The following is a 23,028-nucleotide window of genomic DNA, read 5'->3' on the forward strand; positions in this document are numbered from 1 at the left end:
ATAAAGTTTAAATAAATAAATAAATATTTCTGAACCAATTTTTGTAATTGATTTGAAACTGTTAAAAACCGTATCTACATAATTTTCAATATCATCCACTATAGGTAGGTACTTATTATGGACAAACACAAACAGGTGCTAAGTTAACAGGATATTTGCAGAAAAGTAATCTTCTGTAAGTAATGGCCTGAAATATAAATAAACAGTAGGTAACTACCTAGGCTTTAAAATTGTAATCACATTAGTAATAATGGAAATATTATTGAATTGCAATATTGCATTCCACCGACACATTGTGTTAACATGTATCAACCAAGAGTAAGAAGAATATTTGTGCAAGAAGCAATGAAACAACGGATACCAAATTCGCTGTTATCATTTCTGGCGCTTTACCAAATGGTTTTCGGTTTCAAGTTCGGGTGTACAAAAGTGAGAAATATAAAATTCAAAATGGCAGCTCATTGGTTTTCTATCGTCATGGGTTGCTTCATGATGTCGGCCTTATTTTTGACATTCACGGCGGTGCCATCTGATGCAGGGAACGGGCATTACTGGAGACTTATAACATTCGTGCAGTACATACCGACTTTCTGCATATTGATCTCGATGAAATACACTGTTTGCGAATTCTTGTCAGACTTAATAATTGTGGCACCAGATTCTAATAGAATAGGGTTGGTGGCTTGGGTTTACACATTATTGATGTTCTTATTAAAAATAAATGGAGCAATGTTGTATTGTGCGTTGACGACATGCACTGACAGGAGCAAAATGTTCCTACAGTTTTTCGTTCACGTCCCTATGCTGGCTTTGGACGTTGTACCCGTGGTTAACAGTCTTATATTCTACCACGTATACACTCGAATGAGAAATTTGAAAATTAAACTGTCGCAGCGTGAAATTACTTTTGTGCAATTAGAAACTGAGTATAAAGCTGTGGCAGATTGTTTTGATAAATTTAGAGGAGGTTACGATGCTATGGTAAGTGTTAATTTGTATTGAGATTGGACAACAATTCATAAATATTAAAATTAAAAACTTCGTTTTGTTTTCCAGTTCATTTGGGGGTTCTTAACTGACTCTCCTAAATTTATGCTTGTGATGTGGAACTATCTCCATTCATTGAAGACATTTAAAGTAAGTTTTAATTGTATTATGAATGTGTTCTTAGACTCAACTCCAGGTAATATTGTTATTGACTATATAACTTATATTAAAATCAACGGGTCAAGAACGGGATACGTGGAAAGGGAGGAGGGAGGCCTTTGCCCAGCAGTGGGACACTCTAGGCTCATAGGTAATAATAATATAAATATTATTGTTTGTTGTTTTGTAAGTGTTTTTATATTTTACTTCTATATTCATATTATAAATAACCTAACTTATGATGAAAAATAAATATAAATATAAATAAATAAAATAAAATCAATTAAAATGTGCTGAGTGCATTATCGATTAAAATATTGATAAACGCGTGCCCAAGTAAAATGTCGTAACGCTGAAAAGCATTTTTGCTCCTCATTTTTAGGTAGGCGCTCTATTGCGTCAAACGTTTTATTAAAGTTTTTGGTGTGTCCGTGTCTCAATTACAGTGTCCTATATAATTACTTACTACTTTGGCGTGATGATCCAAAGTAGATTTTGGCCTCCGACACCAAAGACCGCCATGCTTCTCTGTCCAAAGCCGTTTCTGTCCAGTCGACGGCGCCGATTTCGCTAAGGTCTTTTAGCAATTCGTCTCTCCAGCGGTACCTGGGAGGGGTCTCGAACAGACAGTGTGCATCAATAGATTTAACCTTTTGGACGCCAATGACCGATATATACGCACCGCAGGTTCAACGCCAAAGACGTATTAATCGGGCATAGACCACAGAGCAACATAGACCTAGGTGCATATGCATAAAGTTCAATTTCAGTTTTGACACTTCGGTGACGTGGCGTCTGAGTGACAGCTTTTGTGTTTGACACGGCGTCGAAAAGGTTAATATGAATTAATGTTGTTTCAGTCATGGCTGATGAGTTCATCAACATACGTGTACGCGATGCACGCGACGCTTCAGATCTGCATTCCGGCGGTATTCGCTGAAATGATAATCGCTCAAACAGACGAGATTAAATTGATTCTGCATGAGTGGCTTGTGACCGAGAAAGGTAGGTAAAGTTGATAAATCTACACAATACCTACTGACAAAAATACTTATCCCATCAAAAGCATAAATTCAACATTAAGAATATGCGTTGTTGTTGACTTCGCCAGCAAAAGAATTGATATTTATATTATATGAATGCCAAGTTCTAGTTCACTTGGACTGTAATTAAAGTTCAGGAAGTGACTTGGCTAGTTTTACGTACGTTACTTTTCTAAAATTTAGTTTGACATGTCCTAACTTGTTTGTCCTAACAAACCATAGAGAAAGAGTGGTGATAATGTCCGCTACTTGACGCTAGATGTCGACTACGAAATACCTCGCGTTATGGTAAGAAAGCTGATGTATGGGGTTACCACTCATTCTTTACTTATATTTCTCTATGCCGTAACTATGGATGTTTTCAGAAGACACATCATCATCCGCTCGCACCCTGCGCTACATCGAAGCTCGGCCACTCCTGCGCAAAGCATGGCGTCTCCTACCTCTGGACCTGCGCCTGCCCACCACCATGCTCTCCATGTGTGCTACCTACCTCATCGTTATCATACAATTTACGCACCTTTATGATTAGTGCTGCCTGCGGTATTTCCAGACCGATACGACCTTAAAAAAAAGCGGCCAAGTGCGAGTCGGACGCGCGCACGAAGGGTTCCGTACCAATAAAAAAGATCAAGTTTCTTGTATTGGGAGCCCCTTAACTTCAGCAAATATTTATTTTATTTTGTTTTTAGTATTTTTTGTTATAGCGGCAATAGAAATACATAATCTGTGAAGATTTCAACTGTCTAGCTATCACGGTTCATGAGATACAGCCTGGTAGCTAGACAGTTGAAATTTTCACAGATGACGTATTTCTGTTGCCGATATAACAACAAATACTAAAAAGTACGGAACCCTCGGTGGGCGAGTCCGAATCGCACTTATCCGGTTTATTATTCTCTGAAGATCAATCTTTTGCATTTGAACATTGATTGATTGTCATGAAGACCATTAATGGAACTCCTGCACGACTAATACGTCTAAGGACTAATTCATTTTAATTATGAGATGCACTATGGTTGTAATTAATGTAAATCGCATTTCAAACTGTTTTGTGAAGTCGGTTTTTTCTCTACATTTTCTCTAGATTATTACATTCACGTAGGTATATCATGTATATAATGAAAGCTGAATAAATCGATCAGCCTAAATGTTTATAATTTTAACAATTAATGTGTTGAGCTTACAATCCGTATCCAGATTTGGATCCAGCGCTTTGGTCGTATGATTTGGATCCGAAGGATCTATATCTGAATCCCTAAAGTCTTTTCTCCTATCTTTGCATTCCCTAATATTGTTTGTCATAATGATCAGTTGTCCTAACACTAAAAACCCTAATTTTGGTTTCCCTAATTATTGATTGCTTATCCTAATGTTATTAAGCATATTTTCTTTTTTGCGAGGGTCACAGTTCTAACCCTAACCTAACCCACTTTTGTGGCAGCAAGTTCTAAAACCTAACCATTTTTCAGAACCTTACATTATGGAAAATAATCGTTATGACAATTGATCGTTAGGGCATGTGCCCATTAGGACAAACCAGTTAGGGCAAGTGACTTTAGGACAAACGTTGTTAGGGATTCAGAATGACACCCGGATCCGAAATGCTAAATCAGTAGGTAAGTAGATAACGCTAATGTGAAATAGAGAGGCGCTATGGATGTAACGTATCTTTTCACCACACCAACTGATAAAGACGCTCTTGATTGTTCAAAAACGGATAGCAAAGTGGCATTTTATTCACATGTGAGGCTGAGTAAACAAATGCAACTTTGTTGTTTTCTTATGTTTTCTCGTAGAATTGACTTTTAAATGATGATTTTGAATGATAAATATTTAATAACCTTTGGATTTGATTTTGTTTGATATCTTACAGTTAATTAATACCTACATATTTTTTTCGGGTTGGTGTAGTGAAAATTTTTGTGTTTCACTTGGGGGCAAATTTTGTTTAACCCTCGTGCTTTGAAGCCCTCGCAACGTTCAAGATTCGATTATTTTAACTAAATAGGTACTCTACCTCTGAGATCATTACTTTATCATAAACAATGCAAACCATAAGACAATTCTTCTGTCAACCTACCAACTGTCAACTGACAATGAAGCTTCAGAGAGTGTAAACAATCCAAAAATTCAAAATTTCGCCATGTGCGTATCGTGGATGCTGTTGCTTGTTATCATAAGCGTCATGGGAGAGGAAATAGATCTCGGTAGTTACAGTTACTGGTGCAATTTGCCGGAGTACTCTGTGGTCGTGGCCAAGTTTGGTGCTGAGCAACACTTGCTATGTCTGAAAATGGTGCCAATAGGTATGTTTCCAAGTTTCAGTTGACCAGCCCTATTAGCACGGTAGCATTTTTATCGTTTATCACCATGGCTGTCACGTTCTAACAAGTATGTAAGTGCGAAAGTGACGGGCATAGTGATAGTCGATAAAAATGGAACCGTGCTGAGCCCGCAGGTCTGATGATGCGTCGTCTGATCTGATGCGAATGTGCCGCTACCAGGCGTGTCTCAGTCCGCGATTTCGTCGCTTTGCTACAGGTAGCTAAAAGTACATCCGTTCGGCCTCAATTTTGGGGAAAGCCATAAGCCGCGCGTGGCGCTGTCGCCACCTAGCGGCCATATCTGTGCTGATCGTAACAGACGCGTTTTGTTAGAGAGTGAGTCTTCTGTACCTAGTACTATTATTTATTCTGTGCCGCTACCTCAATATTCGGGCATGCACGAGCACTGCACAGCTCGCTATAAAACGCACGTGAGTTGTTAACAAGCAATCTTGCAAAAGAACGTACAGTCGCGAGAACTGCTAAATTTGGTTAGCATGAATTATTTTCTGGGGCCCAATATTAATTAGCATGGTAAGTTTTGCTGTCTTCATGAAATAACCTACGTGCGTACGTGCGTACTACTTAATGACTAGTCTGATGCCTGCAACTATATGCTAGCTAGATTACCATTGCCATGACTTCTTACCTTAAGATCCCATTTAGACGGAACGAGAACTTACTTGCGATTTTCGACTGCGGTGTTTGAAAGTCGAACGACTGAATTCATTATTCTCTTTAGTTAGCAATGTTTATATTGCATGTAATCGCTCGCGCCGTGTAAAAAACTTTGCATAAAAACTATTTTCAGTGTCATCCGAGCTCACCAAAGTGTCGCGTATCTACCTAGACCCAGACCTAGACGAAAGAGTGATCAAGGCGTTCGCACCTGGTGACGTGGCACTGGCTTCCGGGTTCCCATTGGTGGCGCCCTCTGCTGGCTCCGCTGAGGGATACATTGGACAGGATGGACATTTTTACGGGGTCTTACATCTGGGTATGTTTTGCTTATTCATTTTAGCACTTAATCGTGTAAGTGTGACCTAGTCCCTCAATTTAACTTATTATATTAGTTAAAACGAATAGGATCGAACTTCCATCCGAACACCAGCCGGCCTATCCAAGGTGACAATCGCTATCGCTTCGACAACGAAACGCTTTGTCTCACTATCACTCTTCATTTTAGTGCGACAGTGACAGTTGTGTTTCGATCTCTAATGGAGCGTAAGCGATTGACATGTTGGCTACGCGGCCAGAATTCGAAGTCAGACGAAATATTTGACGTTATTTGTGACTGGTTCACCATAAGCGATCTCCGGTTCACATTTTATCCGCCAACCGGAGACCAAGGCCTTAGGAATAATAGGTTTCAGGTAACCGCACTCTGTACGCTGACCCATACAATCGGGACGATCCCCACAAGATTTTCGGGCCGTTCGAAGACGGCAGTTTCGTCAGCCAGGCACGCCCACGCCGCGAATTTGTACAGGTGAACAGGTGACTGACATTTCGTACTAGGGCCACAGAAATAGTAGGTAATCCATAGTAGGTAGTAGGTAGGTAGATTCCACTGTTTAACTGTCTGGCCTTATCGGGTAAAATGCTCTTGCGCACAGTACTAGGAAACAGTCACCCACGAAATAAGGAACAGAAAGAAAGAAATAAAAATATAAGTTTTTGCCAAAAAAATCATTTTTGGTACAAGCTTTTATCGCTGACTGTACTTTGCTTTCCACAAGCAACTAATACTCATAGAGACTACTCTAAAAACCCCAAACACAAGGTTGCGTTATTTATCACAGAGTTCCTATAGCCACGTCATGTCTCTATCATCAATTGTAATGTTTAGATAGTTTTTTTTTCTCTGATATTTTTCACTGTAGCTATAATATGGTGTTAATTAGTTTGTAATATTTCCGCTAAATTGTAAAACATGCTGTGTACACTTGTTTTGGATCTCGTGCTAGATTTAAGCCGTAATGTACAATTGTATTACCCATGATATTGTACGATGTCTGTTTAGTGTACCTAATAAAGTAAAATAAAAAAAAAAATCATCAGATGAGCTCGATGGTACCATAATATTGCATTGTCACCCGACAAATTTTTGAGATGAAATTAACTTGTAAAATAACAATGTAAAAAAATATATTTAACGCAGATATGCGCTCTCTTTCTAGACTCTCAAGAGGCCAAATGATAAAGTGATAATCTTTATCTATTTAAATTAGTTATCGAGCGTTTCGTGGTGATTGGTCGATTATGTATATGTGTATATGTTGGGTAGGTGTTGTATCTACGCTCATGGTTGAAACTTACATATCCCGAGAGAAGCCAGCAATATTAACTTACTTAATATTTTGTAGAAGGTCGGCCGCTTCGACGCGAAATCGATGCTAGAGACAGAGGATCCCCCGCCAGGCACGGCGCGGGCGCGTATCTGCGACCTGCTGTTGTTGGCCGACAAGGAGTTCTTCGACAAGGACGCACACGGCAGCCTGAACCATGCCGTGAGCCGCATGGTACGTTCTAGAAGACGGAAAACCCGGAACAGCAAGTATCTGCCGGCCAACAAGGAGTTCTTTGAGAACGCCTGCGGCCTGCGTGGGCCATGTTGTAAGCCGCCATAAGATGGCAGATCCGTAACAGGGTCTTCTTCCTCCTGCTCTTATGCCACGTTATGTGGGCTCGGCACAACATGTTTTTCTCTTCCATTCTCCTGTATCTTGCTTCACCTCAGCACTCACTCCTTTCTTTCTTATATCCTCTTTCACACAATCCATCCATCATTTTTTGGGTCTTCCATCCGCTCTCTGTCCTGAAGAAGTCCATGCTGAACAATGTTAGGGATGAATGTTGATATTCATCCCTAACATTCTTCAGCATTATGCCAACAAGGAGTTCCTTGAAAATGCCCGCGTAGGCCATGTTGTAAGCCGCCAGAAGCTGGCAGATCCGTAACAGGGTAAGCGTATGTAAGTTGGGCCCGCTGGCCGACAATAGTTATTTGTACAACAAGTGATCAAAGTTTGATATTTCTTCGAGTGCTTATTTTGAGTCCCGTGCAAGCGAAAGATTCTATACTAGATTCACGAGCGTAGCGAGTGAATCTAATTTAGAATCTTGAGCGTAGTAAGGGACTCAAAAGCGCACGAGATGTAAATAACTTTGATCTCGTGTAGTTCACAAAACTTTTCACCTCAGCAGTGAGAACATATTAGAGAACCCGAAAAATGTATTCCTTCTTCATCACTTACCTCTATTCACTCATGTTTTCTTAAGATATACCAACAATTAAGTTTTCACCTCAGCAGCTCGAACAAGGGTACTTTCCTACTTAAAAACAGTGAGCAAAAACGCATTTTGCTCATTTTGTCTCACTCAGTGAGCAAAATGCGATTTTGCTCACTGTTTTTAAGTAGCAAAGTACTCTTGTTCGAGCTGCTGAGGTGAAAAAGACAAGGATGCCCACGGTAGCCTGAATCACCGTGAGCCGTATGGTACGTGCTGCAAAACGGGGGACCTAGGGCTAAGGTCTGCTAGCTGAGCAGCTAATCCTCCAGTTTCTTTTACATCTTTTTCTTAACTACATTCTAAAGGAGCCTGGGGTTTACTGAGCAAGTGACCAATCCTGTAGATTATATTCTGTTCGTATACATTTATTGCGCTCTGGGTTCTTCAATTGACATTTTAGCTGCCCAGAAGTGCATAATCCGATTCGGTGAGACCTGCACTTTCATCCCTATACTAGTAAATTGACTATAATTATTTTCTGGGGCCTATTGCATAACATTTTACAACTCATAATACAAGCGGAAATCTCTTTCTAATAAAAGGGAATGAAAAGAGGCGTCCGCTTGTATTATGAGTTGTAAAATGTTATGCAATACAGGTGCATGCGGTGGCCCAAGCAGACATCATCATCAGGAACGCAGACTTCGACGAGGACGGTATGCCGGATAACATTGGTGAGCATTTATTAGATAAAATTGGTTCCCTTTATTTATTTTGTACCTATGCAATGTCACCTAAGTCCAATATGGCCAAAAAACCGGGTCGTTTCCACTACTTTAACCACAAGCCGCCCAGAGACCTATAAAAAGGTCTCCCGTTCCATTCTAATTTTAATCTTTATGTTGACAAATTAGAATTGAATTTTTATTGGCAAGGTTTGACGTCTGGGTGGCTAGAGGCTAAGCAGTTTGTCAATTTACAATACAATACAAATCCTCTTTATTGCACAACCTCAGAATAAATGTACATGGAAACACAAATAATACATGAAGACAGAGGTAAACAACAGGCGGCCTTATCGCTAAAGAGCGATCTCTTCCAGACAACCTTTAGGTAGTGGAGAAATGAAAAATGATATAATTAGGAGGTGCAAAAAAACTAGATTTAAACTAGAAAGAATACCTTTAAATTTTAATTATTTATACCTACACATATATACACAACACATATTCATATAATACATATATACAATACTATAATTCTTCCTTACTATAATTTAATTTAAAACAACCGTTAAAAACAAATCTTTTTTTTACTGCAGTGCTTCTTCTCCTGTGCATTTGTAAAAAGAACTTCTCGAGACCTTTTTAATGAGCCTAAACTCAATGTGTTTGAGTTTTTCCATCATATGCTTAGGCTTGTTCATCATCAGTTATTTTGCATTGTCATCGGAATCACGGAAGTAACCTACTCCAAATTTTAACTGAATCAGACCAGACAAATGGTTTAAATTTAATTTACAAAAGATTGAATCACAAAAATATACGGAAGGAACCTGGAGTCGACCCAAGCTAATTCTGCATGGCGTTTGCAAGGACAAGGTGTGACCACATGGTCACACCCCATGGTCAATGATGACATCATCATTCATGTCAAATTTCTATGAAGATATGAATTTAAAAGTTTATGACACTCCCTCTCTTCTATTCAACTCACATTTTTCTTTTCAAGTCGGTGCAAAGTTAATTTAGATGGACTTAAAAGTAAATCCTGACCAGTAATATATGACATTGTCAAGAGGGCGCTGTTATTCTCATGTATATGGTGACAGTTCAGTAAGTATAGTATGAAAAAATTCGTTCCAGTGAAACTCGGCAACATGGCGCGTGATCATATATTCCTGGCCGTGTAGCCAACATGCCAATCGCTTACGCTCCGTAGCGATCGAAACGCAACTGTCACTGTCGCACTAATATGGAAGAGCGATAGAGAGACACAAGGCGTTTCGTTGTCGTAACGATATCGATTGTCACTTTGGCTTGGCCGCCTGTGTAAAATACAAAGCATAGACTAGGTAGGAATCCTCTAGACGGAGTTTAGAGCAATTATTTCATGGTCCGTTCAAAGACACGGACCAATCACGGCACGGGATTTTGACACTTTGACTCGAAGATGGAGTAAAACTACCGTATATTTGTGGCAGAGGGGGTAGCGTTACGCTATGCTTAGTCTAGACGATGTCTTGTCTGTGATACAAAGTTACTCTAACGACACCTCGCAGGTTTCTCAGTGAAGTACATCCTAGTACTGGCGTCTAAAGAAACGAACGCGCGGGTTTTCGGCGACGCCGTGGAGCACTCGGTGGACGGCCGGGAATATCTCAAGCGATTCTCGCGCTTGCGCAGACTAAGCGAGGTCTGTCTCGGGATCGCGTTCTCGGGACACTCGTTTCAGAACAGGACGCTTGGGCTGAGGTAAGTTAAGTTACTAGTCAGTTAGTTAAACAGTAAAACTACTGGGCGTTTTCCGCAAGTCGACAACCAATGTGCCTATTTGGCGTGAAAAAACGTGGTAGCTCTACTCTAGCCACCCCAGCTCCTCCATGAAACCAAGCAGTGTCTTCAGGTTACTAACTGCCTCCTTCAGTGTGCACGGAGTCCCTAGGTATTGGTTCCTGTATACTTCTACCTGTTTATAATGTAGGAGAAAATGTTTTGCTGTTTCCTCTTCTTCCATGCATGCATGAAGTAAGTTACATACGCCCTGAAATCCCGCTTTCTCAGTGAAGGACGTGGTACTAGTGTCAGAAGACAAAATTGTGTGTTTGATGACGCTCAGAAGCTCTTGGTGAATGGCCGGAGCAAGGATTTCGACACTGACTTGAATACTGAGGTAAGCTATTTTTAGGGTTCCTCAAAAGGAAAAAACGGAACCCTTATAGGATCACTCTTGCGTCTGTCTGTCACAGTCACAGGGTCCCTGACTCTACAAATTCCAGCGCAGACTAGGAGCGCAGCGCAGCGTAGGAGCTCATTGCACCCTCGTGCATGTGCTACCGAATTTCGACGCCATATTTGCTTTTAAATGGACACTCGGTGACTTCTTATTCTTACACCTAATCAGAAACACATTTGACTTGTCATCAGCTTCACGTCGCTGGGCGGCGGGCTGGGCCGCTCAGCGGGCGGGCTCTGCGACCGGCGGAAGTTCGGGCGTTCATTCAACACGCTAGCCATCGCGCACGCTACGGGGAGCGGGGACGAGCGCGTGCCCGAGCGCATCGCCGCGCTCACGCTCGCTCATGAGATTGGTAAGTCGCTAAAGGGGCCCACAGATTACCAGTTCGCCGGACGATATCAGCCTGTCAGTTGCATGCGTCAGTTGTATCTCGCCGCGAGATACTGTCGCGCCAATCTTGTGCTAGCCCGGCAGGGCGCTGTACAGTAACGTAAATTATGTTACGCTCGGTCATTATCAAAAAATATATCTGCGGTCTAATTTCCGCGACCATATATATATGTGTATGAAAATTGTCATTAGATGCAACTACAGACAGAAGGTCACCAACCAGTGGCAGTGTTTATAAACTCTAATTTTTAAGGTCCGCTTATTATTAAGTACTTACACTTTACAAATTCTGGGAGCATTAAGAGCCAACAGGAGTGGTCATTTCTCCATACAAACGTACTCGACTGTTTCCTCCGTGGGTTTTGAAGCTAGAGCAATGATTTTTTCAACACAGATTAATATTGTCAATATCTGTGTCGGACCGTTTTGATTTTTTTGATATATTTGTTTTTTAAGGCGCTAGAGCCCTTCAAAAATGGCCAAAATGGCCTAATTGACTATGCCGCAATGAGAGGCGTGCTATTCAAACTTGGAGGATACAACTAAACGGAGTAGCCTTTAACAGGCTTTCCCCTCTGTCGAAAATAGGCGGCCAACGGTCATACACAATGTATGGACTGACGTTTATCTGACATGGCTATTTTTACGTTACGCATACATTTGACGTTCCCCTCCCCCGCAAAAATCGGCAGACTGTTTTGTACAGAAAATTACAGACATGGCGTCTCCGTTTGATTATATCCTCCAAGTATTCAAAACTGATATCAATTAGTCAAAAAAGCAAAACGGTCCGACACAGATAATGTCATTATCATTTAGATTTCCAAATTTGGTTACGATTGGTTAAGTTTTGGAGGAGGAAACAATCGAGTACGAAACCTCGATTTTTGAGATTCTTACGCAGGATTTTTCGCCTTGTCCTTATCGCACTAGTTTTAGGAGCCGCTTCCGTTAGCGAGACGGGTATATTTACCTAAAATATTTAAATCTTAGCTCCTGTTGGCTCTTAATGCCTGAGCACACCGGCTTGCGTGTGCGTGACGTGCACGTGCGCGTGCGCTAAAATGTTGGAGCCGCACACGCACACGTCACGCAAGCGGTGTGCCGTCTCTCATAAGGATCTGTATACTACAACGCTGCACGCACACGTGCACGTCACGCACACGCAGCCGGTGTGCACAAGCCTTTAATAACTCTTTATTCCGAAGCAAAACAATAACTTAGACTAGACTACTCCTATAAATTGAATGGTTTAGTTTTTTTTAGGGTTCCGTACCTCAAAAGGAAAAAAACGGAACCCTTATAGGATCACTCGTGCGACTGTCTATCTGTCTTACTGTCCGTCTGTCACAGCCTATTTTCTCCGAAACTACTGGATCAATTAAGTTGAAATTTGGCACACATATGTAAGTTTGTGACCCAAAGACGGACATGTAACGTAGGTAAACAAATGAATTTTAAATATGGAGTGAATGAGTAAATTAAAAAATAAAGTTTTTCAAACTTTATCGTGTTACATATCAAATGAAAGAGCTCATTATAATAATCTCAAATATATTTTTTTTATAAATTTAACATAAATAGTTTAGCAGTTATTCAAGAAAATAGGCAAAAAATTATTAAATTTTTATCTCCGCAACCACTGGGTCTAAAATTTTGAAAAAAATACACAAAATAGTTCTTTACCTATAGATGACAGGAAAATCTATTAGAAATATGCAGTCAAGCGTGAGTCGGACTTAATTACTTGGTTTTTGATCCGATTCCTACGGGTTTTTAATAGACATTTCACTCACGTTTCACATAAAAAATACATTGTTAAAATTGTGTAAAGTACGGAACTCTTGGAACGCGAGTCCGACTCGCACTTGGCCGGTTTTTTATAGTGAGTTTGATGACCCCTTGTGCCGTTACGTTGGGTAAGTACAACTTGGGGTAATTTTTAGAGGGGACGTTTAATCTTAGTTATAAATCAAAACCGGAATAAAACAAAACGATTTAGAAAAAAAATATAACTATTTTATACGTTTTGTTAAGTATAAAACATTACTTACCTATGTTAAATTTTCATGTCATGTAAACTCATATAAAAAACAACAAAAATGAATAACATCATAAGTATGTACATTAAAATATCTTGTAAATATGTAAAGGAATATAATGTTTTGCTTTTTTAGCTTTTTTAAAACTTGTATCAAATTAGCAATTAAAGTACTTTTCACCACACCAACTGGTATAACTCTCCTGATTGTACAAAAACCGATAGCAAAGTTGCATTTTATTCACATGTGAGGCAAGGTGATCAAATTCAAATTCTGGGTTGTTTTGGTATGTCTGCTGGTTGAATTGACTTTTTAATGATGATTTTGAATGATAATTATTTTAATACCATTCATTTTGGATTTGATTTGGTTTGTTTTTGTTTGATATCTTACAGTTAATATTTTCTTCGGTTGGTGTGGTGAAAAATTATGTGTTTCACTCGGGGGCTAATTTTGTTTAACCCTCGTGCTTTGAAACCGTCGCAACGCTCAAGATTCCATTTTTCGAACCACACGCTACGTTCGTGGTTTAATTTTGAAATCTTTCGCTAACTCGGGTATCAATATTAGCACGAGCGGTTAAACAACAACTTTGCCCCCTTGTAAAACAAATAACTATTAAGACATTCCTTCTTTTCATCCTTTGGTTGCTGTCTTTAATCGTTCATTGCACCATCTCTTATTTTATTGCCGCTCTCTGTTTCTTTCTAATTATATTTCGGATATTAGCTCTCATTCTTTCCAAATTCTCCATCAGAATCTCCTGGTCGATATCAGGATCTACCAAATGCGAGTTCAATATTTTGTCTATCTTTTCCAATTGTTTCTTATCGTGAACTCTTTGGTCGAATCTATCGACTTCCTTGTGAGATCGCGTGCTTAGTCTTTGTGGAAGGGCTTGTAATATTCTTTTCAAGTGTTCTACGGTGTTGCCGTAAGGTTCACTTGAATTTATTAAAGTGTCCCACAGGTTTTCCATGCCGTCGAAATCGGAGTCACAATCGGATACTTCATCTCCGTCTGACTCACTATCTCTCTCCAACTCATCATGGTCTGTGTCGTTATTTGTTCCGTGTCTTTGTTGTAACGTGGCTTCTATCTCCTTATCGGTTGGTAGATCAGTTCCAAGTATTCCAATTGGTATTTTGCTTGGTGATGTTTTGGAATCCATTTTTTCTGGTAACTCCTAGGCGGAACTGCAAGCCAAGAACCGAAACAAAAATAAATAAAATTCTGGGCTTGAGCACTTAGGAATACCTACTTAATTACCATATTTTACGTAAAATCAACAGGTACCTTGTGTAGAATTCGTAAAATCCTGTATTTACTGCCTACTAAACGAGCGATGTATGTATCAGGGCTCGGAACCGGTTTTTTTTTATAAAACCCAAAATATCCCAATATTATAAATTATTTTATGCTCTTTAAGTAGGACTGAATCATGTATTTAGGTAACAACTTCGTATTATTAGATTGTCCCATTAAAAATGAAATAATAAATAAACCAAAGAACAAAATGGAACGTAATAATACCGGTATTTTTGTATGAAGAAAAATCCGGTTCCGAGCTTTGGTATATATATACCTACATACAATACAATACAAATCCTCTTTATTGCACAACCTCAGAATAAATGTACATGGAAACACAAATAATACATGAAGACAGAGGTAAACAAACAACAGGCAGCCTTAGCGCGCGGCGGGCTTATCGTATCGGGGTTACATATTATGTCGCAGAATGGCCTGGATCATCAGATTATTGTCTATTTGTGGGCATCGTAATGACTAATTAGTCCTAGGGTTCCTCGAGATAGTAAAACAGTCTAGATTCAACTGAGACACAATGTAATTGCACGAAAGTCAATAAACAACATACAACGTCTTTGTATTGCCAAATCTCTAATCAAAATCACAAATTAGGTAATCACAATTAATATTCGGAAATCAATGCGTCTACACGTGTCAAGGGTCGATAGGAACTGTCCCGTGGCACCGCCCGAGCGCCGGCGCTGGCGCAGCACTTGAGATTAGGTGACGTCATCAGGCTTGACCCGTGGTTTGTGCACTGGGTTCCCGACATGTATTATAATTTAAACCTATAGTTCGCCCCGAACTGAGAACTCGCGGTTGGCCAAAAAGATCAATTGAATGCAGTGCTAAACTAAAAGGGCGCACTGATTACCATTTCGCCGGACGATATTAGCCTGTCAGTTGTTCGGAACTGTCAAATTATTCCTTTAACTGACAGGCTGATATCGTCCGACGGACTGGTAATCAGTGGGCCCCTTTAGTCGTCAAAGGATCGAAAACCGCGTGCGATTTATTGCAAGATCTGTGGAGCCCTTAATTGATAAATTTAAGTCACCATAGAAATTAAAATAAACTGTATCTGTAGTAAGCCGTAATCTTTCTTGTCAAATGTCAAATACTAATATGTATTATGTTTATTTTATTTCGTTTTATCTTGCTAATTATTTTAAAATCTTAAATTAAAAAACAATATTATAAATGTGTAAACCGACCACTTTCATTTGATACCAAACTCGACCATACTTTCTTGCAATTAAAATGACCAGAATAGCAAGATCCCTCACAAATACCTTTTTAGCATTTTAAGCTCTTCTAACTCAATAACGTCTTGATCGAGCCTGCTCAAAATTTTATGACTAAAATATAATGCCCTCAACTTTACGTTCACCCAATTTAATTTAAATTAGAATAAATTTACTTAAGTTATTGTGTATCAAACTATCCTCTGATAGTTCAGCTGTAAAACATCGAAATGCCGGGACGTGCCCCTAGCCAGTTGTGAGTTCCAAGTTGAATTTAAGAACTTCACTTCGCTTCGCTCGCTCGTTCGAAAATAGTACCTAAACGTTTTTTTGCCGTTGATAATTAACAGAGCTCGGCGCGGGTGAGCTATTTACCTTATAATTTCACATGTCTTACGTCATATTATAAGGAAAATAGCTCACCCCCGCCGAGCTCTGATAATTAAGTACCTAAATAGATACCTAATAATCATCGTAAAATATAGCTAAAATGCTACCGTCGTACTAATAACTTTAAGATATTCATCAAAATATTTTTGTTTCAAAGGGGATCCCAACACACCTTATAGTATATGTACCTATAAGGAAGATAAATTAAAAAGTATTATTACGAAGGTGATATAATTATAAATATCTGGGAGACCGAGCTTTGCTCGGAAAACATATAAAAACACAACAATACACTCTTTTTGTTTGGGCAGTCGTGTAAAAATGAGCGTTTGCACAGAGATAAGACCTAGCTAGATCTTTACTAGGGAAAGTACCTAGGGAATACAACTGAATCTAACCGAATCTAAAAGTTTGCCATATATCTGCTTTACAAAAAACTTGCCACGAAAAAAAACTAATATAAAATACTCACAATAATATCCAAAATGTTTTGCCCCCTTGCACGAAACACCAAGAAAGCAAAGTTCGTTACTCTACACAACAAAATATAAGAAACAAATAATGAAACTATGAACTAGATTCCTCCACGAGAGTTTCAAGCGAAGTAACGAAATCAATAGGACGATATCTCATTTAAGTTCACACAACAAAAACATCACATCTATTTAGGAAATCATGCATATTTGATGCGTTTCTGTCCGATATGTAAAATGGCAGATAAAGGATAGATTAATCGCTAAGCGCTTTCAGCGCTTGAAAACGAAGAATTATTGCATGTATTCCATTTTTAGCATTCTTCTTCTTCTTGCCAGCTCAAAAAACCAGTAAATAACTCAACTTTTTTTACTGTTTTTCCGCGCATGCAATTATGGAGCAAAGTATTGTACGAGTATTGTTTTATAGCTAAGACTTTATAGCGGCAACAGAAATACATCATCTGTGAAAATTTCAACGGTCTAGCCATCACTGTTCATGAGATGAGATACGGCCTGGTGAGAGACATACAGACGGACGGACAGTGAAGTCTTAGTAATAGGGTCCCGTTTTTACCCTTTGGGTACGGAACCCTAAAAACCACTTAAAAGCTGAATACACTTCAAGCGCTTAATGGCTGTTGCTAAGCGCCACGTGACCATTGAGTCACCGAGATCCCTCCCTAGGGCTATCGAGTAACTGCGCAGTTGCGCGCGCCGCCGGATTTTCCCCAGTTGAAAGATATACTTGTGTTGCCATATTCAATAGTAATAAAATGTTATCGTTAAATAATGACATTCAATTTTTTAAGAAGTATCTGGTGGCACACTGATAACGCGGAACATAACTAGCTACTAATGTAAAATGTTACTATCGTTATTTGAGTGAATACCTAAATACTTATTGTATTTTATTTATGTAAAAATGAGATTCAATATGTTGGTAAGTATAGAAATTTACTTATGTATAAGGTATACATTAAAATTGTCAGCTAAGTTATTTAGGTAGGTATACCCTGGTACCGAATACCAAAATAGGCACATATAAGTACCTAGCACAAATACCACTCGTATACGTTTCTATTTGTTTATTGTTGACGCTGCGCCGCGCGACCTACCTATTTGTCACTCCGGTTTTCATGCCACATCAATCAACAAACTTGTTCTATACTAAAATATTATCTTATCTTATCTTCCCCAGGTCACAGTTTCGGCGCCCACCACGACGACAACTTCCCGAACAGGCAATGCCGGGGCTACCTCATGGGCGCTCAGTCCACTACTGCAGACAGTTTAAAGCATTTCGAGTTTTCATTGTGCAGCAAACGACTTATCGCTGCCACGCTAGATGCTGTCAGCCACTGTATGTACGAGGAGTGGCGACCTTATTGCGGGAACGGTCAGTTCTCATGGGCTCCTGGCTGGTTTTAATGTCACCGTTGGCTTTAAACTTGATAATAAAACACTAAAGTAAGGCAGGGCGTGAGAGCAGCGGTCGGTGCTGACCGCTCAGCGCGCAGACGCACGGCGCGTGCGGTACGGCCACGGCCGCATTTACGTCAGCGCTGACGCCAATTGACAACTAAAACCCTTCCCAGACATCATACATATTGGGCTACCACTGCTATCTGTGCTGTCAATCAGCGCTTCACTAAAATCAGCCTGACACATTCGATGTTCACTATCTACCTGTAGGGGTGCGATTACTGCAGAAATCTGTTCAGTCAGGGCGCACAGACACAGACCTCCACGATCGACGGTGTCTCATGTTTGGTAGGTTTTTTTTAAATAAAGTATATATATATCCGTAATCGAACCCCACACCATCAGCGTTTCTACCTTTCCCTTCCCTTAACCCTTCTCAACACTCGTATCAATTTATGATTTGGTAATTTCCAGGTATAGTAGAAGAGGGTGAAGCATGCGATTGCGGGCTGCCCGTGCGCTGTGTGTTCAGCGACCCGTGCTGCACCCCTCGCACCGGCGGTGCCGAGCATTTTGAAGAGGGGTACGAGTAGTTATAAATCTCCTAATATACTGTTATATTACGCAGCGTACTACGTAGGCGAACAACACGCGAACGCGAAGCGAAGCGATGCGGCGCGGGGTGAATCAATCCTTTGATACAGCTATAGAAGTGTCCTACGTGGGCGATCTCGTTGCGAACGCGAACGCCGAGGGCCCGCCGCGCCGCGCCGGCGCCGCATCGCTTCGCGCTCACGAGTTGTTCGCCTACGTAAGACGCAGCGTTATAGTTTACGGCAGGTATGGTATATGTATTGTAGCATATGTAAAAGATGGACATGAAACTTCCCAGTCGCTCGTTTCTTTCAAGAACGTTCAAAATGTGTAATTACCTCCTGAGGTAATTTATTTGAATTACGACATAGGGTTTTTCATGAAGCGAGTCTATTCAGGGTTCTCAGGGGTCGGCAATGGCAAAATTCATGAACCGATTTTTATTGCAATCGGGGCCTACCATACCTATATCCAGCAGTTGACGTTTCCGGCTGATACTAATGAGAAAGATTGAGTAAAAGAACAATGTCAAATCCAATGCTGCTCCTGTAAAGATGGGGAACGTTAGGCAAATTAAACTGTATTAGAGTGTAAAATTAGCTACCTATGTCTTCAATTCCGCCGCATGAATGAAGCGCCCTAAAACAGGACTAATGAATGTTACTTTGGAGTTTAATACGATAAGTACTTAGGGTCCTATCCTCCTAAGGCCCAGCCATACAAACGAAACATCCAAAATTTGCCACTGAAATTTGAACCTAAATAGCTAAATCATAGGAAATAGAGTTGATTTTGCGTCGATTGAAAATTGAACAAAACAAAGCAAAAGCGACCCTGTTCCAATTGAACATGGTTTAAATTACATCGAACTGAATAGGTACTATAGGCAGGACCTTGGGCCTTAGGAGGCTATTACTCTGTATTTATTTTATTGGTTTCTTTTTGTAGCACACTGCACAAGAGCGGCTGCGCTGTGGCACCGACGGCGGCCTGCCATCCTTCGCAAGGGCCGTGCTGCACAAACAAGTGTCAGCACGCCAATCTTACAGAATTCGGCATTGTAAGTCCTGATCTTTTGTGGGATACAATAGCAAAATCTCGCTTTACGAGTAGGGTCTCAAATGTAGACTAGTACGTGGCAGTAATGGCTGTGAGATGTGGACCTCGCCACACCGCGCGTAACCCTATGGCTCCGATATTTTGATAATAGCCAGCCGACATTCGAAAGCATTTCTCAAGCTATTAATAGATCGGTCAATCAATGACTCATAGATTTTCGTGGTCAACAGAATTGAATATTAGGCCAGCAAGATTCTTCCTGTACCGGTACAGATCCGTCCCGCGCTGCCGTGCCGTGCCCACAAGGGCTAGGCGGGCGCTGTGACAATGCCAACAACTATATAAATGTAAAATAGTTATTTGTACAACAAGAGATCAAAGTTTGATATTTCTTCGAGTGCTTATTTTGAGTCCCGTGCAAGCGAAAGATTCTATAATATAATTTAGAATCTTGAGCGTAGTAAGGGACTCAAAAGTGCACGAGATGTAAATAACTTTGATCTCGTGTAGTTCACAAAACTTTTTACCTCAGCAGTGAGAACATATCAGAGAACCCGAAAAATGTATTCCTTCTTCATCACTTACCTATTCACTCATGTTTTCTTAAGATATACCAACAATTAAGTTTTCACCTCAGCAGCTCGAACAAGTGTACTTTGCTACTTAAAAACAGTGAGCAAAATTGCATTTTGCTCATTTTGTCTCACTCAGTGAGCAAAATGCGATTTTGCTCACTGTTTTTAAGTAGCAAAGTACCCTTGTTCGAGCTGCTGAGGTGAAAAAAAAAACCTAGTCCACCGGATTGTTTCAGATTAGGCCAAGAGTCTTTATGTACAGGTCCATCTCATCTTGTCGTTATGGGCTGGATGGGCGACACTGTCCTAATGCCAACAACTACATAAAACTGAAAGATATTCGCGCTCAACAGGATTTATACAGATCAGGCCAAGATATTCCTACGGCTCTATTCTGCCAATGTGATCTGGGCGACCCTGTCCTAATAGCTATAGAATATTATACCTACTGATTACTGACAACTGAACATCTATTCACAATCAACAGGATTGTTCGAGATTAGGCCAGGAATGTTCCTGTACGGATTCGTCCTGCCATTGCGGGCTGGACGGGCGCTGTCTCAGTGACGGCACCTGCCACGCCGCCGAGTGCGCGGCGCAGGGGCTTCGCGAGTGCCAGTGCACGCCACAGGCAATGGTATCCACAATCTCCTCATAGACATATATTCCTAGTACAAAGTCCCATTTGGCAGAAACACTTGGAATGCGCATTGAGTTATTACTATAGAGACGACATACCAAACAATGAAATTGTCGCAACCACAACCTGTACCAAGCGACCAAAAGGTCGTAAGCGCCGTAAAGTTCACGGCGCTTACGCTTTTAGATCGCGAGATCCACGCTCCGCTTCTATGGTTTGATGCCAAAACGGCAGCAACTCATGGCGCAAAATACTTGTTCTCTGTGGCAATTCTATACGGTAGTGATAAATAGTTCAATAGGAATGCGTAACTTTTTATAAAGGAACTGAAATGGAAATGGATGTCATATAGGTAAGTAATACCCTACTAAAGAAAAAGTGACCAAGTGGACAAATCGAACCGGCATCTTCAGCTTACATAAATCAAAGTATTTATCAAAAAATAATTTATTTGTTGTTAATTATGAATATTGCATAGGGAGGCAGACTTCAAGAAGCCAACATGTGTGGCATTTGCTGCGAGCTACCGGGCTCCATGCAGCGCTGCGTCACTGCTGAGGTCGCAGCTCGAGCCCGCAAGACCAGCCCTCTGAAGTGGCTTTCTAACGAGTATTCAGGCCGTGAGTTTGTTGTCTAGGTACACTTAGGGGTCATTTGGGCGGATTTAGACGGCGCGCGAACTCGCATGCGATTTTAGTTACATTGCGGACTGTTGGTTACGTCCAATTCAACCGACCGATCAAAACCCGCAATGTAATGAATGTCGCATGTGTGTTCTCGCATCGTCTAAATGAGCCCTTACACGGTGCCAGGCGCAGGCGAGTTTTATTACATTGCGGTATTTGATCGGTCGTATTATGAATTGGATGTAACCTCAATAGGCCGCAGTGTAGCTAAATAACTCACATGCGAATTCGCTCGCCTTCTAAATGAGTCCATACACCTATATATATATAGGCTGGCAGAATCCGAGGTCTCTAATAAAGTGATATAGTTATAGTGCCTATTAGGCGCTATGCACTTAGGGTCTATACCCTGGCAGCCTGGAAAGTTACATCTGTAGCGTTTACGGAGCATCTACCTACCTTTTATCGGCCCGTAATGTTCAAATATTGTCCTTGTGCTGGCTCCATGTGTGCTCCGGTATCCCGTTTCTTTAACCACTCTCAAACCAATGACGTATATCTCAGGACTGGCCTTACGGGCAATAAGAATGGAACATGAATGGGGCCAGTACAGCGGTGTGACACCGCTACAACGCGATTGGTTGACGAGCTCGCATCACATCATTGGTCGCAACTAAGTAATTGCGTTAGAAACTGCACGCTTGGCTCGAATTCGTGAGTGACACCGCTGAACTAGTACCATTTTTAGTGACCGCGTAAGGCGCGTCCTGAGATATACGTCAATGTCTCAAACACAACATCCAACACTGGCTGATGGAGCACGCTCTTAATTGTTTAACCTAATTGTCAAACAAAAATTTGCGACAACTAGGTTTTTTTACGCCGCTAAATAACCTAAACAAACCAGAAATGAGAATATAAGCGTATCCGAAACTGTCGGAACCATCAGGCCAATTTATTTCGTGTACTTGTCTGATGAATTGATAATAATAGAGTCTGTGCGGAAAGAGAAGAGTCGTGGAATGTATTGGGGCCCATTCATTCCACGACTCTTCTCTTTCCGCACAGACTCTAAACGCCATAATTTCAGCGAACCTAACGATACGACTGTGCGAAGCCTGCCAGCCGACGTTCATACGCGCGTGGCCAGTGGGCAGTTGGTGTGTCACGCAGAACGCCGTCGGTGCGTGCGAGACCAACGGCGTGTGTATGGCGAGGGACCGGCCGCGGTCCAACCTGTACCCGGACACAGTGGTAATTACCTCAAGTCATACATAGGTTTCTGATCATTCCTCATTGACCGAGATTCGAATCATCCCTAACGATACGACTGTGCGAAGCCTGCCAACCGACGTTCATAATACGCGCGTGGCTAGTGGGCAGTTGGTGTATTTACGCAGAACGCTGTCGGTGCGTGCGAGACCAACGGCGTGTGTATGGCGAGGGACCGGCCGCGGTCCAACCTGTACCCGGACACAGTGGTAATTACCTTTTTTTATGCTTTACGCATACCACCCGGCGCGGGGACGGGCCGGGATGGTTATGTGGGAC

At 41.0% G+C, this 23,028-nt stretch overlaps 2 protein-coding genes across 3 annotated transcripts in view; both read left to right on the forward strand.

Annotated features, from left to right (window-relative positions):
- Positions 1–314: 314 nt before the first annotated feature.
- Positions 315–2,721, forward strand: LOC134658009 (uncharacterized). 2 transcript variants are annotated; one of them, XM_063513606.1, is made up of 4 exons: positions 315–981; positions 1,057–1,137; positions 2,007–2,151; positions 2,555–2,721. In XM_063513606.1, exons 1-4 carry the CDS (start codon positions 346–348, stop codon positions 2,719–2,721), a joined length of 1,029 nt encoding a protein of 342 aa, XP_063369676.1. In that variant the 5' UTR covers positions 315–345. The 2 variants fall into 2 exon arrangements, with proteins under 2 accessions (XP_063369676.1, XP_063369677.1); XM_063513607.1 differs by having other exon boundaries at positions 2,558–2,721.
- Positions 2,722–4,377: 1,656 nt separating this feature from the next.
- Positions 4,378–23,028, forward strand: part of LOC134658185 (disintegrin and metalloproteinase domain-containing protein 10-like) — a 392,100-nt gene continuing 373,449 nt past the window's right edge. The window contains exons 1-13 of the mRNA XM_063513794.1: positions 4,378–4,498; positions 5,322–5,513; positions 5,890–6,005; positions 6,886–7,038; positions 8,409–8,484; positions 10,032–10,224; positions 10,897–11,060; positions 17,760–17,957; positions 18,458–18,566; positions 19,526–19,637; positions 20,699–20,848; positions 21,330–21,471; positions 22,568–22,731. Of these exons, the coding sequence (XP_063369864.1) occupies positions 4,378–4,498; positions 5,322–5,513; positions 5,890–6,005; positions 6,886–7,038; positions 8,409–8,484; positions 10,032–10,224; positions 10,897–11,060; positions 17,760–17,957; positions 18,458–18,566; positions 19,526–19,637; positions 20,699–20,848; positions 21,330–21,471; positions 22,568–22,731 (1,890 nt within the window). The remainder of the gene's footprint in view (positions 4,499–5,321; positions 5,514–5,889; positions 6,006–6,885; positions 7,039–8,408; positions 8,485–10,031; positions 10,225–10,896; positions 11,061–17,759; positions 17,958–18,457; positions 18,567–19,525; positions 19,638–20,698; positions 20,849–21,329; positions 21,472–22,567; positions 22,732–23,028) is intronic.

The sequence above is a fragment of the Cydia amplana genome, chromosome 21 (assembly GCF_948474715.1).
Source record: "Cydia amplana chromosome 21, ilCydAmpl1.1, whole genome shotgun sequence".
Taxonomy (NCBI): Eukaryota; Metazoa; Arthropoda; class Insecta; order Lepidoptera; family Tortricidae; genus Cydia; species Cydia amplana.